The sequence below is a fragment of the Sus scrofa genome, chromosome 6 (assembly GCF_000003025.6).
Source record: "Sus scrofa isolate TJ Tabasco breed Duroc chromosome 6, Sscrofa11.1, whole genome shotgun sequence".
In the NCBI taxonomy this organism is placed as follows: Eukaryota; Metazoa; Chordata; class Mammalia; order Artiodactyla; family Suidae; genus Sus; species Sus scrofa.
The window spans coordinates 1982373-1995712 of NC_010448.4; the positions used below are offsets into that span (position 1 = coordinate 1982373).

The 13340-nt window shown below is 59.2% G+C and overlaps 1 protein-coding gene across 10 annotated transcripts in view; it reads left to right on the forward strand.

The window, feature by feature from the left end:
* Window positions 1-13087, forward strand: part of FBXO31 (F-box protein 31) — a 46206-nt gene extending 33119 nt beyond the window's left edge. For 9 of the 10 annotated variants that reach the window (XM_021093684.1, XM_021093683.1, XM_021093689.1 and 6 more), the window contains 4 exons: window positions 4383-4492; window positions 5238-5391; window positions 6763-7148; window positions 9098-13087. In XM_021093684.1, coding sequence (XP_020949343.1) covers window positions 4383-4492; window positions 5238-5391; window positions 6763-7148; window positions 9098-9320 — 873 coding nt within the window. In that variant the 3' untranslated portion in view covers window positions 9321-13087. The remainder of the gene's footprint in view (window positions 1-4382; window positions 4493-5237; window positions 5392-6762; window positions 7149-9097) is intronic. The other variant, XM_021093686.1, reaches the window with a different exon arrangement.

Genomic DNA, 13340 nt, shown 5'->3' on the forward strand with positions numbered 1-13340 from the left:
TGATGGTGGGCCATTTCAAGGTCTGGGGAGCAGCCCTCGTTCGAGCGTGGGGATGGCTCTCTGCTCCTGGGTACTGCTGGGTCTCGTCTCATTTAGCAGCTCTGCACGGACGAACGCGCTTGGCCTGCTGTTTAGCGCTCTGTTGGCTGGGTTTTAGTAGCGGTCTTCCGCTGGCTCCTAGACCTGGGGAGCCTTTCTTTCTGTCCAGGCCTTGGAATGAAAATTACTGGTGGGCTTGGGACTCCCGCTGGGCGGGGTGGGGAGATGCTGCGTTGTAGGGCCCCATCCCAGAGCCCCGGGGGCAGGGAGCCTGCCGTCTGGCCCACCATCACTCCCTCCGTCTCGGCTGCCGGGGGTCTCCGGGCTCCTCTCCCTTTCCCCTCAGAGTGGGGAGTTCTCTCGGGGATTCCTGTGTCAGCCTGTAACGCCTTCACTCTCGAGCCGAGTCTTTCAGACTCCGAGCGGCTTCAGGCTCCAGGGAGAGAGGAGGAGCCGAGAGGCGGGCCCTGCCGTGTTTCCTGACTGTTCTGAGGATGGGGTGAGAGGCTGAGCCCTAGCTTCTGGGCTGCTCTGTGCTATGATGGTTGGCAGTCACTTAACATTCTGGGCCAAGATGGTGGCCTAAGGGGCAGGAAGGTGAACCGGCTCCAGGCAGAGGGCCATCCTTGGCCCCTGGGACCAGCGGCCACCCCAGCCCCTGGAGGCTGTGCCAGTTCTGATCCCTTTGGAGCCCTGCTCAGGACACCCCTACCCCAGTCCTTTTCATCAGCACCCCAGGCCAGCTCTGCATCAGCTGTACCTCTGGAGGGCTTGGAGTCCCCATCCCACCCCTCTCCCAGACTCTAGTTCTGGGGTTCCTGCCAGCTCTGTGCACCTTCCAAGGCCAAGGCCAGACTGTCCTGTCGTGGGATCTGGTGCTCAGCGCGAGAGCGTCCCGCTTGCTCCTTTTGGGTCCCCACTGGGTGCTCCTCAAACTGCGGCCTCATCGCCTGGGTCCTTGAGGGCAGCAGAGGCCCTGGTGGCCCCTGACCTCAGCAGACGCTGCCCGGTGTCCCGTGGGTGATGGCGGGGCTGAGCCGCGCCCTGGCCCGGCCGTGAGGAAGGACTCGGGCACTGCACTCCCCTCTGTGGCGCACAAATTGCTTTTATTTTGCTTTCCTGTGTCTTATGTACTTTCTCCTCCCGTTCCTGACATCGTACGTCTTCACCTTCAGATGCAAAATCCTCAGAATCGGCGGGGCAGAGAGGGCTGACGCAGCCGCTCCGGGGCGGCCCGTGTCCGTTCTCCACCGTCCCTGTGCTTCCCTCGGCCTCTGTGATGTAGCTGCAGTCTGACTGTCTGATGGGGATAGTGTTTCTTTTTCTTTTTTTTAAGCTTAACTGTTATTCCGGAAACACTTCCCGGTCTCCTTAGAGTTCCTTAAAGACTTTATTTTTAACGCTGCCGTGCAGTGGCCCCGTGCCGCTGTGGCGCTGTGTGCGTGACTGCGCCCTTGCAGTTGGACCCGGGGTTGGTGCTCAGATGTTGGAGTTCTTCCTGTTGCCCCCTGACCACGTGTGTGAGGGGCTTAGCCTCTGGGGGGTCTCCGTCCTAGTCTTTAAATGGGGCCATGAGATCACCTGTGGCCCCGAGCGACTGTGGAGGCTCGAGTGGACACTGCGTTGGAGGGCTTTAGCACCAGGCCTAGGAGCTGCCCACGAGAGACGCCATCATGTTGCTGTGACCACGCTGCCTGAACTCTGCAGAAACAGCCTGTGGGTTTGGATCCTGCAGAAACAGATTTGGGGAAAAGGCCCTGAAGATATTCCAGATTCCTTCTGCGTGCCGTCAGTGTGCTGATCCCCATTTGCGGCCCACCGGGGCACGTGAGCCCCCTGCCTTGCTGTGCCCCTGTCAGCCCTGGCCTTGGCCCTGGTGGAGATGAGGCGGGCAAGCCCATGGCCTTCGGTGAGCTTTGCTTGGGCCACTTGCTGGCTGGGTGGCCCTGGAAAGGTTTCTTGACTTTTCCAAGCCCCACGGCTCTGCAGGACGGGAAGGTGCCAGCTCCCAGCTCCTAGGCCACGGTGCTGGCGGTGAGCAAGCCTTGGAGAAGCTGTGCATTTCCTCTTGTCCGATGATGTTCCAGGCCCCTGGGTTTCTCCTCATGGCTCTGTGTCTGATAAGATAATTTCAGTCGTGAGCGTATTTCAGAGATGTGCTGTGAGGAATTGGGTCTGATTGGTATTCCTGACGACTGGCCTTCCCTGGCAAAGTGAATATGAGATGACTTCTCGCAAGCCGTCTTGGTGGTGTTCAGCTCAAGTCTGATCACTCACTGTGGCAACACTGAAATCCTTGCTCACTGCATTCACCTACTGCCATGATTAGGTTATTTCTCTCTTTGGTTGTTATTCTTTTTTTTTAAGGCCCTTTCTCCATGAGTTCAGCCATTCATGTGGCAGGTTTTGATTTTGATGCTCATTTGTCAAGTTTTTTCTTTTATGGTTATTGCTTCCTGTGTCTTAAAAAAAACTTTGCTTACCCCCAAGTTGCAAAGAGAATGTCTATTTTATTCACATTTTTTTTTTTTTAATGGCCACACCTGTGACAGTTCGCCATTCCTAGACCAGGGATTGAATCTGAGCCACAGCTGTGACCTACGCTGCAGCTGTGGTGACACCCACTGCACCAGGCCAGGGATCGAACCTGAGTCTCTGGATACCTAACCCACTGTGCCCCAGCAGGAACTCCTCTCTCCTTTTTAGAAGTTCGGTAGCTTCACGTTACATTTGGGTCTGGAATTGTTCTTGTGTGTGGTGTGAGGTGGGGTTGGGGGCTCGTGCGCCCCCTCTGTCCAGTTGTTCAAGCACCATTTGTGGAAACGACTCTCCTTTCCCCGTCGGATGGCTTGGATGTCCGGTCACGTCCGCCCCTGAGACGAACGTGGGTGTTTCCAGGCTCTCCCTGTGGTTCTGTCCTCACGCTCAGCCACCGTCCAGGTTTCTGTCGCTTTGTGGTGAGTCGTAAGGCAAGCTCCTGCGCGTCCTCCAATTTGTTCTTTTGAAAGATTTCAGGATCAGCTCGTTGGTTTTGAGGAAAGCCTGGTGGAATTACAGCTGGCCTGGTGCTGGGTATGTAGGTCAGTTTTGGAGACATTGCTGACCTAATACAATCTTCCTGGCCAGAGCGGCCTCTGCTCTGGAGGCCTCTTCACTCCCTTTTATGGTTTTTTTGGTTGTTGTTGTTTTGTTTTTTTTTTTTGCTTTTTCTAGGGCCGCTTCCCGCAGCATATGGAGGTTCCCAGGATAGGGGTCTAATCGGAGCTGTAGCCAACGGCCTACACCACAGCCACAGCAACGCGGGATCAGAGCCACCTCTGCAACCTGCACCGCAGTTCATGGCAATGCTGGATCCTTAACGCACTGAGTGAGGCCAGGGATTGAACCCGCAACCCCATGGTTCCCAGTCGGATTCGTTAACCACTGAGCCACAACAGGAACTCCTCTTCATTCCCTTTTAGCAGCATCTTGTGGCTTTGGGAGTACAGATATCACTGGTGTTTTGTAATTACACCTAAGGACTGTGTTTTTGGAAGCGGTTGTAAATAGGATTTTAAAACTTTCATTTTCCAGTTTTGTGCTGCTCTTACGTAATCTTTTCGTCGATTTTGATATAGTGACCTTTAGTTCTAACAGTTATTTCTTTCAGTCACTTGTCCTTTCTGTTCTTTGCTGGTTTGGGCAGTAGCACGTTAAGGTGGTTGGCAGATTGTAGGTCTTTTTTTTGTAAATTGCTTTTGCTTCTGTTTGTAGAGCTAATTCTGGATCTTCATTAGAAGCACTATATTGAATTAGCAACTCAGAGCTATGCATTAGTCATGTTAAATGTACAGAATGAAACTATTAAGCTCTAGATATCCTTTGCATTATTTGATTCCATAGTGAATCACTGGGATTTGTGAGATGCGGTGTTTATAAAATCTTCCTTTTACAAATAGACTTACTGAACATACTATGACGACATACTTTGAAAAGAAACATCCCCCCACACTCTCCAGCCCACCTGCGCCTCCCCTGGTCCTCGTCAGCGGCTGCAGAAAGCAGTTCTGCTGAGTCAGCTGCCACAGGAGTCTGCTGTGGCTGCTCCCCCAGAGGGCAGAGAACCAGGCTCTCCGAAGGACCCCCAGGGTCCCTGGGCTTCGTCCCACGGAAGGCTGGGGAAGCGGGGACGGGAGCCCCTCACCTTCATGGCACCACGCCTCACAAGAGGGGAGGCCGGGTGCTGGGCGACCGGATGCTCCTGCCTGGCCTCTGTCTTCACCCAGTCCACCCTGCATCACAGCAGGCAGCCTATCAGTGTCCTTGTTTTGTGGCACTTTTCGTGACCTCTGTTCTCTTGAAAGGAATTCCGCACGTGGCTGAGGGAAGAATGGGGGCGGACGCTGGAGGACATTTTCCACGAGCACATGCAGGAGCTCATTCTGATGAAGTTCATCTACACCAGTCAGTATGAGTAAGCACAGCCCCTCCGTCAGTGTGTGAGCATGACCCCTCTCTCAAGTACTGTGAGCCTGGTCTCTCTCAGTGGGTATTATGTGCACAGTCCCCCTCACTCTGGGTACTATGAGCTTAGTCCCCTCATCTCTGGGTACTGTGTATAGTGCCCCCTCTCTGGGTATTGTGAATACAGTCTCTCTGTCTCTGGGTACTTTGTGTAGAGTTCCCCTCTCTGGGTACTGTGAGCACAGCCCCCCTCTCTGAGTACTGTGAGCACAGTCCCCCTCTCTGAGTACTGTGAGCACAGCCCCTCAGTCAGGCCCACTTTGGTGCCTGTTTTCTGTTGGTTTGACCCTAATCACCTACCAGCCAGGCACTCCCACAGACCTGGCCCGTGTGTTTGAGCCTCATAGTTGCTTCCTCACGTCCACCAGGAAGGCCTCAGCCTCCCCACTGCCATGGCCTTTGCCCCCTTGCCCTGTCCCGTGGCTGCTGTTGGGCCCCTTTGCAATCTCAGAGGTCCCTGTCCCAGGGTGATGGAGAGCTCTCTGTGCATAAGTGGGGGGGGCCGAATGTGGCTTAGAAACGTGGGGGCCCCCTGCTCCCCACTGGCTCGGTGGGGCTCTCACCCTGCCTGCCCTGGGCTGCTCTGCCCTGCCCGCCCTCCACAGTGTGGGGAGGGTGGGGGTGTGCACGCTGCACCTCTGCCCCACCCGCAGCAGCCGTGCTCCGAGCCCTCACCCGGCCCGCTTCCCCCGCAGCAACTGCCTGACCTACCGCCGCATCTACCTCCCGCCCAGCCGTCCGGACGACCTCATCAGGCCTGGCCTCTTCAAGGGCACCTACGGCAGCCACGGCCTGGAGATCGTCATGCTCAGCTTCCACGGGCAGCGCGCCAGGGGCACGAAGATCACGGTGAGCCCAGGGGCTGCCCTGGTGCGCCCAGTGCTGTGTGGACCCGATTAGACTGGCAGGGCATAGTGTGACCCAGACTGCACCCCGGCTGCTCAGAGGGGGCGCCAGACTGGGCAGCTGCCTGCGAACATGGGATCTCAGGCTCCCTCCGACCTGCTGGCTGAGGACATGCTTCCCCAAGATCCCCGGGGGGTTTGGAACATTTTTTTTTTTTTTTTTTTTTTTTGCCTTTGTCTTTTTAGGGCTGCACCCATGGCATATGGAGGTTCCCAGGCTAGGAGCTGAATCAGAGCTGTAGCTGCCGGCCTACGACACAGCCATAGCAACGTCAGATCTGAGCCATGTCTGCAACCTACACCACAGCTCATGGCAACGCCAGATCCTTAAGCCACTGAGAGAGGCCAGGGATCGAACCTGCATCCTCATGGATGCTAGTCGGATTTGTAAACCACTGAGCCATGCCAGGAACTCCCTGGAACGTTTTCAGGGGAGTCTTAGCACACAGCCCTCAGCCCTAGGTGCATGCTGCATTCCTAGGAGGGTGGAGAAAATGCTGCTGATGCCCAGGCCTCGCTGCAGAGATTCTGATTTGATGAGGACAGGCTGGGTGAGGGGTCCTGGGAGGTCCCCAGGTGACCCAGAGATGTGGCCACGTTGGGGACCCTCTGTGTTTGCACTTGGGCTCCTGTAGCTGGTCGTGGCCTCAGCAGCTCAGGAAAGCACCGGGAGGGTTGGTGAGTTGAGGGGAGGCCTGGACGGTAGGTCCTTTGTCTTCTGGTCCAGGGGCTGCTGTTCACCTGCTCGGCTGTCATTGTGCAGGTGCTGGGTGAGCTTCTGCAGAGGCACAGAGCACCCTGGAGAGCAGACCTTCCCTGGTTCTCCCAGGGCAGGGCTCGCACACCCTCAGCCAGGCTCCCTTCTGGGGAAGAGCCCTGAGGCCGAGGGCCAGTGCCCAGGCGGCTCCCTGCACGGTGGGCTCTCCTGCAGCTCCTTGGCCGTATGCAACCACTGGGCCTGGATGTTCTCCTGGGTTTGTGCGGAAGCTCTTCAGACCTGCCCTTCACCTGACCTGGGCGGGTCCACAGACAACCTCTTTAGTTGTCACATGGGCTGGCTCCCACCTGAGGTCTTTGGGTGCAGGTGTGCCCTTGGGCCTCCCAGGGTCACTCGGGGGTGCTGTCATTTCTGTCCTCAGAAGCTTTTCGCAAAAGGCTGCCTGATCTGGGCGCTGTTTTTAAGGGCTTCTAGATACTCTGACTTAATAAGGGTGGAGCGAGCACTCTCAACCAGAGGTGGGACTGGGGCTGGAAGCCGTGCCGCGCATGTCCTGCTGGTCTCGGAGCTTGCTGACTGCTGCCCGCACCTCTGCAGGGAGACCCCAACATCCCTGCCGGGCAGCAGACAGTGGAGATTGACCTCAGGCACCGCATCCAGCTGCCCGACGTCGAGAGCCTCCGCGACTTCAGCGAGCTCTCCCGCATCGTCCTGGAGGTGCGTGAGCAGGTGCGCCAGGAGGAGCAGCAGGAAGATGGGCCCGAGGACACGGAGGGCCGTGGCCAGCAGAGCCCCCGAGAGCCCCAGCTGGGCCCTGCCCCGCCCTGCAAGGAACCACCCGCTAAGCTGGGCGGGGAGCCTGGGGACGGAGGGGCTGCAGCCGAGGCCGAGCAGCTGGCCCATTCGGGGCAGGGGCAGCCCTTTGTGCTGCCGGCGGGCGTGAGCTCGAGGAACGAGGACTATCCCCGGACCTGCAGGATGTGGTAAGGACGCGGGGTGGGCATACAGGCTTCTGGGGGTGCTGCCTGACCAGCACGGGGGTGGCCTGGGTGGGAAAGCTCTGCCCACTTGGTCTGGGTCCCTGCTTGGGCCTGAGCAGCTGGCGCTGCACCCTGGGCTGCTCTGCAGCGTCTGTTCTCTCATCCATCGGGTGGCCTCAGCTGGGGGCCATAGAGCTGCTGTGCAGGGCGCCTCCTCCCCAGCGCCTCTTGCCGCATAGCCACTAAGGTGAAAGGCAGACAGGTGAGACGTTGGGCAGCGCAGAGAGCAGGCGGTGGGGGGTGCTCCCAGCACCTCACCTGGAAAGCCTGCTCGGAGCAGCCTGGTCGGCCTTACAGGGAGAGCCTGTCCTGTCCTCCAGCCGTCCCCTCATTTCTGGCGATGGTTTCTCTGCGGCTCACATGGCTTCCCCACGGAGGCTGTGGCTCCCGGGCTAGGCCAAAGCCTGCCCCAGGCTGCCAGCTCCACCCTGTCTGGTCTTTTTGCCATTTCTTGGGCCACTCCTGTGGCATATGGAGCCGTAGCCGCCAGCCTACGCCAGATCCACAGCAACGCAGGATCCGAGCTGTGCCTGCAACCTACACCACGGCTCATGGCAATGCCAGATCCTTCACCCACTGAGCAAGGCCACGGAATCGAACCTGCAGCCTCATGGTTCCTAGTCAGATTCGTTAACCACTGTGCCACAACGGGAAGTGCACCCTGGCTGGCCTTTGGGCCGTCCAGCGGTCCCTGGAGATGAAGGAGGGGGTCCATGCCACAGCCCCTACGCTCCAGGGTTATTTCATTAACTTCCTCTGGGCCTGCGGCTGCCTCGTGTGCCTATGGGGGTCTCGTTGGGTCTTCACGTGTGGGTGGGTGCACGCCATTCCCTCCATGGTGGTAGAGTTAGGGCAGAGAAGGCGGCATTTGCGTTTCCAGAGGGAGACGTTCCCGTGGTGTTCCAGCATGACTTCTCCTGGGGATGTTTTTGAAAGGCCGTAAAGCAAGGGGCTCAGCTGTCCCTGGGAACTTGATGACTTGCAGCATCGCATGGCCCGCTGAGAGCCCTCGGCAGCGCACCAGTGCCCTGGCCTGGACGTTCCTCCCAGGCCCCGTGGAGCCACAGGACGGCCCTGCACGCTGGGCTGAATGTGGGCTCCACCAAGAGGGCTGGCATGGTCTTGGGCCTGGCCAAGGCGCTGTGCTGCACGTCCGTGTGTCTCAGCTCAGTGGGCCTTACTTGGCCCTGTGGGCTGCAGGGCTGCCCCCTCAGAAACCCTCCATGCCGTGGGCCTCGTGACGGGGCTGCTGTCCCCATCCCGCCGCCTGGCAGAGCCTCAGTGAGGGGGTCGAGGTAGAGTCTCGTGCGCCATTCCACCCACTGGGAGGTTTGCGCTGGCCCCTAACTCCTTGTCATCTATCAGAAATACTGAGTTCTTTGCAAGAAGACTTACACGTATTTCAGTCTGAGTCTCAAAATCTGGCTGTGATGGGTGTTCGAAAGTTCTGCCCTCTGAGTTCATGTGAGTTGCATGCTGATGAATCCTTATCGATGACACTGCGTTGTTCACACGTGGACGTGACCTCCCAGGACTGAGATTTCCCTTACTCGGGCCTGCATCGTGGAGACGTGGGCTCCGGGACAGAGACATGAAGTGGGCTGGCCTGGGACCCTCATCCCTTAGTTGGGGGAGTTGGCAGGGTGGGGCCGGCAGGCCTGCCTGCCTCCCTGAAGGCCCAGAGCCCCGTCCTCTGTGCGGGTGCTCAGCGCCGCGGTGCCGGGAGCCCCGCAGGGCCCTGCCCGGCAGCTCGGCTGCACCTCAGCTTCCTGCTGGCAGATGGTGGAAGTGGCGCGCTTGGCACGGCGTGTGTTCTAGAACATCCCTGGTGCCGTGCACCTTCGTGGCCCGCTCACCCCTCTCCCCGCCCCTTCCCTCCTGTCTCTGTTCAGTTTCTACGGCACAGGGCTCATCGCCGGCCACGGCTTCACCAGCCCCGAGCGCACCCCCGGAGTCTTCATCCTCTTCGACGAGGATCGTTTTGGGTTCATCTGGCTGGAGCTGAAGTCCTTCAGCCTCTACAGCAGGGTCCAGGCCGCCTTCCGGAATGCGGACGCCCCGTCCCCGCAGGCCTTCGAGGAGATGCTCAAGAACATTCAGTCCCTCACCTCCTGACGGCCCGCCTCCCGCGTCGGGCGCCGCGGGAGAGCAGCAGCATGCGCTCCGGAGAAGGCCTCCGACCCGAGCCCCCGCCTCCTTGCCGGAGCCTCGGGGCAGCCGCCCCAGACGCTTCCGTAGAGCGTGCCGCACGCCTGCACGTTGTCAGTAGCCCTGGAGAGCTGAGCATGTCTTATAAAAACAAAAGAACCAGAACAAAACTGACTTAGAAGACGGTCTGCGGGGCGCGGAAAGACCGGCCGTCTCTAGGGGAGACAGAATGCTCCTCCGGGGGGCTCCGGCTGATGGCCGTGGTGGTGTGTGAGGTGCGCCGGCTCCCCGCCCCCAGGGAGCGAGCCGCAGGGCCTGGGCAGGTGGCAGTTGTGTGGAACAGGAGCTCCGGCGGGGCCCACGTCTCTCCCTTCTCACTTGGATTTTGGACAAAGGCATTTCACCCAGATCTCAGTCTCCAAATCAGTGAAATGGGGCCAGTGACACAGGTCACTAGAGAACGCCACTTCAAGCCTTTGAGCATCTCGGAGGCCCTGCGAGCCCCAGGGGCCCCGGTCCCCGCGGCGCTGTGTGCCTCCCCGGGCTCTCTCAGGCTTTAGAGCCCAGACCTCGGCTGCAGCCTCCAGAGAGGCCTTCTCTTGGTGCGCGCCCCTGCCCTCACTGGCCGAGACCCGAGCTGCAGCCACTGGTCTCAGAACCGGGACGTCCCCATCTGAGGTGACCTGCGTGGTTTATGCAGGCGCCCCTCTTGGAAGGGGTGAAGCATGGGAGGGGTTGTGCAGGCGAGTTGGACGCCCCTTTGTGGGGCAGGGGAAGCTTTGGGAGCATCACCTGTGCGCACAGAGCCTCGCTTTAGAGACCAGGCTCTGCAGGCCTCCGGCGTGGGGCTGGGTGCTGGCCCTTCCGCGGCGTTGTGCTCTGTGGCGTTGGCCCCTGTATTGGGGGAGCCCTCTGCGGTCTGGTCTTGGTGTCTCTTGAAGAATGGAGCCCCAGGGGCATGTGCACAGACCCGCTGGCGTTCCCTTCTGCTCTCCGGCCTGCAGAACTGTCACTGCACCTGCCTGCCAGGGCGTGTGGCTTCTTGGGGTGGGCCGACTCGGTCCCCCCGGTTGCTCGTCCTTGTCAGGGGGACAGCTTTGTGGTGCCTTCACGTAGAGACCGAGTGAGGTGCCCCATGAAATGTGTCCTGTGTCTCCTGGGAGACCTCCCCCTGGCTGGCCCTTTTCTGAAATAACGCGCTCCCCTTGCCCTCGCTTCGGTACATTTGATGACTTTGGCTGCCTTTGCTGCCCAGAATCACAGAAGCAACAGGCTTTGGGCATGGCCTCGAAATGGCACACCGGGCCACCCAGGAGGCCCTGTGGGTCTGCTTTGGGCAGCCGCCCCCGCCCAGCACTGTCAGCGAGTCTTGTCCGGGGCGCCAAGGCTCACCTCCCAGATCCTTCCAGCAGGACCTCAGTCAGATGGGGACCTGGTCCCAGTTCTTGCATCTCTCACAGGACTGAGCCTGAATGCTTGTTCCCCTCCTCCCTCTCACAGCGTGGCTGTTCTTCTCTAGTGCCAAGCGTGGCCGTCCCCGACAGTGACAGCGGGCCGCAAAGCCTTGAGGACAATGAACACAGAGGACAGCTGGGCGCTCGGCTGTTCCTCTCTAGGTTCCACTGTTGTTTAAGTAAAGTCAGGAAAATGCGTGTTACCCAGAGCCAAGGGGCCGCTCCCGGTGGGGCCCCCCAGCGCTGGACTGAAGATGAGCACTTCTGATTAAAGCCTGGTCTGAAATCTAATTGCGGTTCTGCCTCTAGTGTCTGGCCCACACGCAGTTCCCACTAACAGTGACTAAAATAACCCCAGGCTGTTGACTGCATTCACATCGCCCTCTGTGCCTGATGTCAGGTGGGGCCCCAGGGCCTGTGGGTGGGGTTGTCCAGTTGGCATCGGCCTGGGTGATGCCATGCAGGGTGGCAGCATGAAAGGGCAGGGCCTTGTCATCTGCACAGCTGGCTGTGCGGAGGCCTCTCTGACCTCTGCTCGGTCGGCTCTTGGCTTTTGGTTCAGTACAAGGCGCAGAGACAGTGGCAGTTGTGTGCACAAACCCAGCAGCAGCCGTTCCCTTTGTGGCGGACAGTCCGCCAGCTCAGGAGGGGACTCCCAACCAGTTGACTCGCTGTAGGTGAGGATTCACCAAGGCCAACGTCATTGTCGAAGGCCCAAAGCAACAAGGAATCTGGGAGAGCAAGTTCCGCTAGGAGACCGGAATGATCCAGGTTGGGGGCCAGTTACGTCCAGGTGGGGCTTGACCTGGGGATGGTGGGTGGACCTCGGAGGGTCTTTGGACGTTTCCCACGGTTGGCACCACCTTCACTGTCACGTCGCTGCCGTGCGGTTGGGAAGTTGAGTGTGGGGTGGCAGGAAGCTCAGGCGCACCTCTGCGCACCTGGCGGGCTCCACGCTCTGCAAGTCAGTCAGAAATGACGGGCTTGGAAGTTTCAAACACGTGGCACTGGGGATTCTTCTCTGTTGGGGTATGTGACTGTGGCAAGTGATATTTTCCAGCTGCGTGACGTGGCCCTGGCGCCGTCCCTGGATCTTTCTCCCCCGTCCCCACCCCCGGGCTCACACCTCCAGCATCTAGTGCTGAGTGTGAACAGGTGTGGGGGCATTGTGGCCGAAGGGGTTCTGCTCCTTCCTTCTCGCCCAGGCCCCTCCTCTGGGACAGTCCGGCTCACTGGCTGGTGCTCAGGACCACGGCCACCCTGCCTCTGTCCTGACACCAATCCGTGACGGATGCCTGCATCCCTGGCCAACGTAGAGGGCTGGAGAGTGCACAGCGGCTTAACTAGCTGTGTCCCTGCTTCCTGCTGAACAAGCTCAGGTGGGGTTGTCCTGCCAGACTTTCTCTCTGAGAACTTGGGGTTTCCAGACAGCCAGCCCCCTCCCTCAGCCAGCTGCCCTCTCCGCCCCGGCACCTTCGGGGGTTTGTAGGTTGCCTGGGTTTTCTGGCCCTGCAGCTGGGGGGTCCCTTTGGTGCTGGAGAGCCCTTTGACATTGGGGGAGTTTCCCGGGCTCCTGGTGACCATGGTGTCTGAGCCTAAACTTGGAGCAGCTGGGCATGGCCCTGCTGTGTGAGAAAACGGCCGTGTTCTTGGCTTCTTGTCTGTTCTGACTTGGAGAATGCTTGCGGGGTTGGTCTCCTGCAACCCTCCCCTGCCTGGCGGATAAGATGCCCCAGTTCATGGGCCCTCCCAGTGTTAACCTAGAGAACGTCTCTCCATTTTCGGGAGGTCTGAAGTGTAGTTTAGGGAGAAGAAAGCCACAGTGCCATCAGTTTGCCTGATGCCGCCCGTTCCGGGGAACCTCACGGGGACCGCGTGACCTGCAGTGACCCCCGAGGCTCGGGCAGAAAGGCATCCGCCCTTCCGGGTCCTTTGTGTGCTCGCAGGGAGACCGGCCAGAACGTACGAAGGGATCAGAATCTTTTGCTTTTTCAGCCTGATTTTACTTGGGGTTGTTCTTTGCGGTCATATAGCCCCTTGGAGAAGAAAAGCACTGATCCCGTTTGGTTTTGAAACCTCATCTCCGATGGATCAAGAAGACAGTTGAGCTGGAAAGACCTGCGGTCGGTCTTAGGCACCTGCTCAGGCTTCCCCGGGGCTGGGGGCAGGGAGGCGGCTGGGGCAGGGTCTGAGGAAGCAGCTGCTGTGAGCCTGGTCCCTGACGCTGTGATTGGGACAGGATGGCTGTGTGCGGCTGTTTCTCCATAAAGCAGCTTTTGATACCTTGTGTGCTTTGTAGCTCCTTTCTTTTGGGCTGTGATGTAGTCAGAGGCTGGAGCCCTAAGCAGCATGGACTGGATGTGGGTGGTGGACGATTATGGGAGGGACTGGGTCTTGGGGTGGGGGTGGGGCCTCCCCAGGAGCCTGTGCTTCTCACACCTGGACTTGACAAAGCTTTGATTTTCCCAGTTAAGGAGCAGATTGGTGAGTGACCCCTGGGATCCCTCCCTTTGCCCTCAGCAGGCATGTGTCC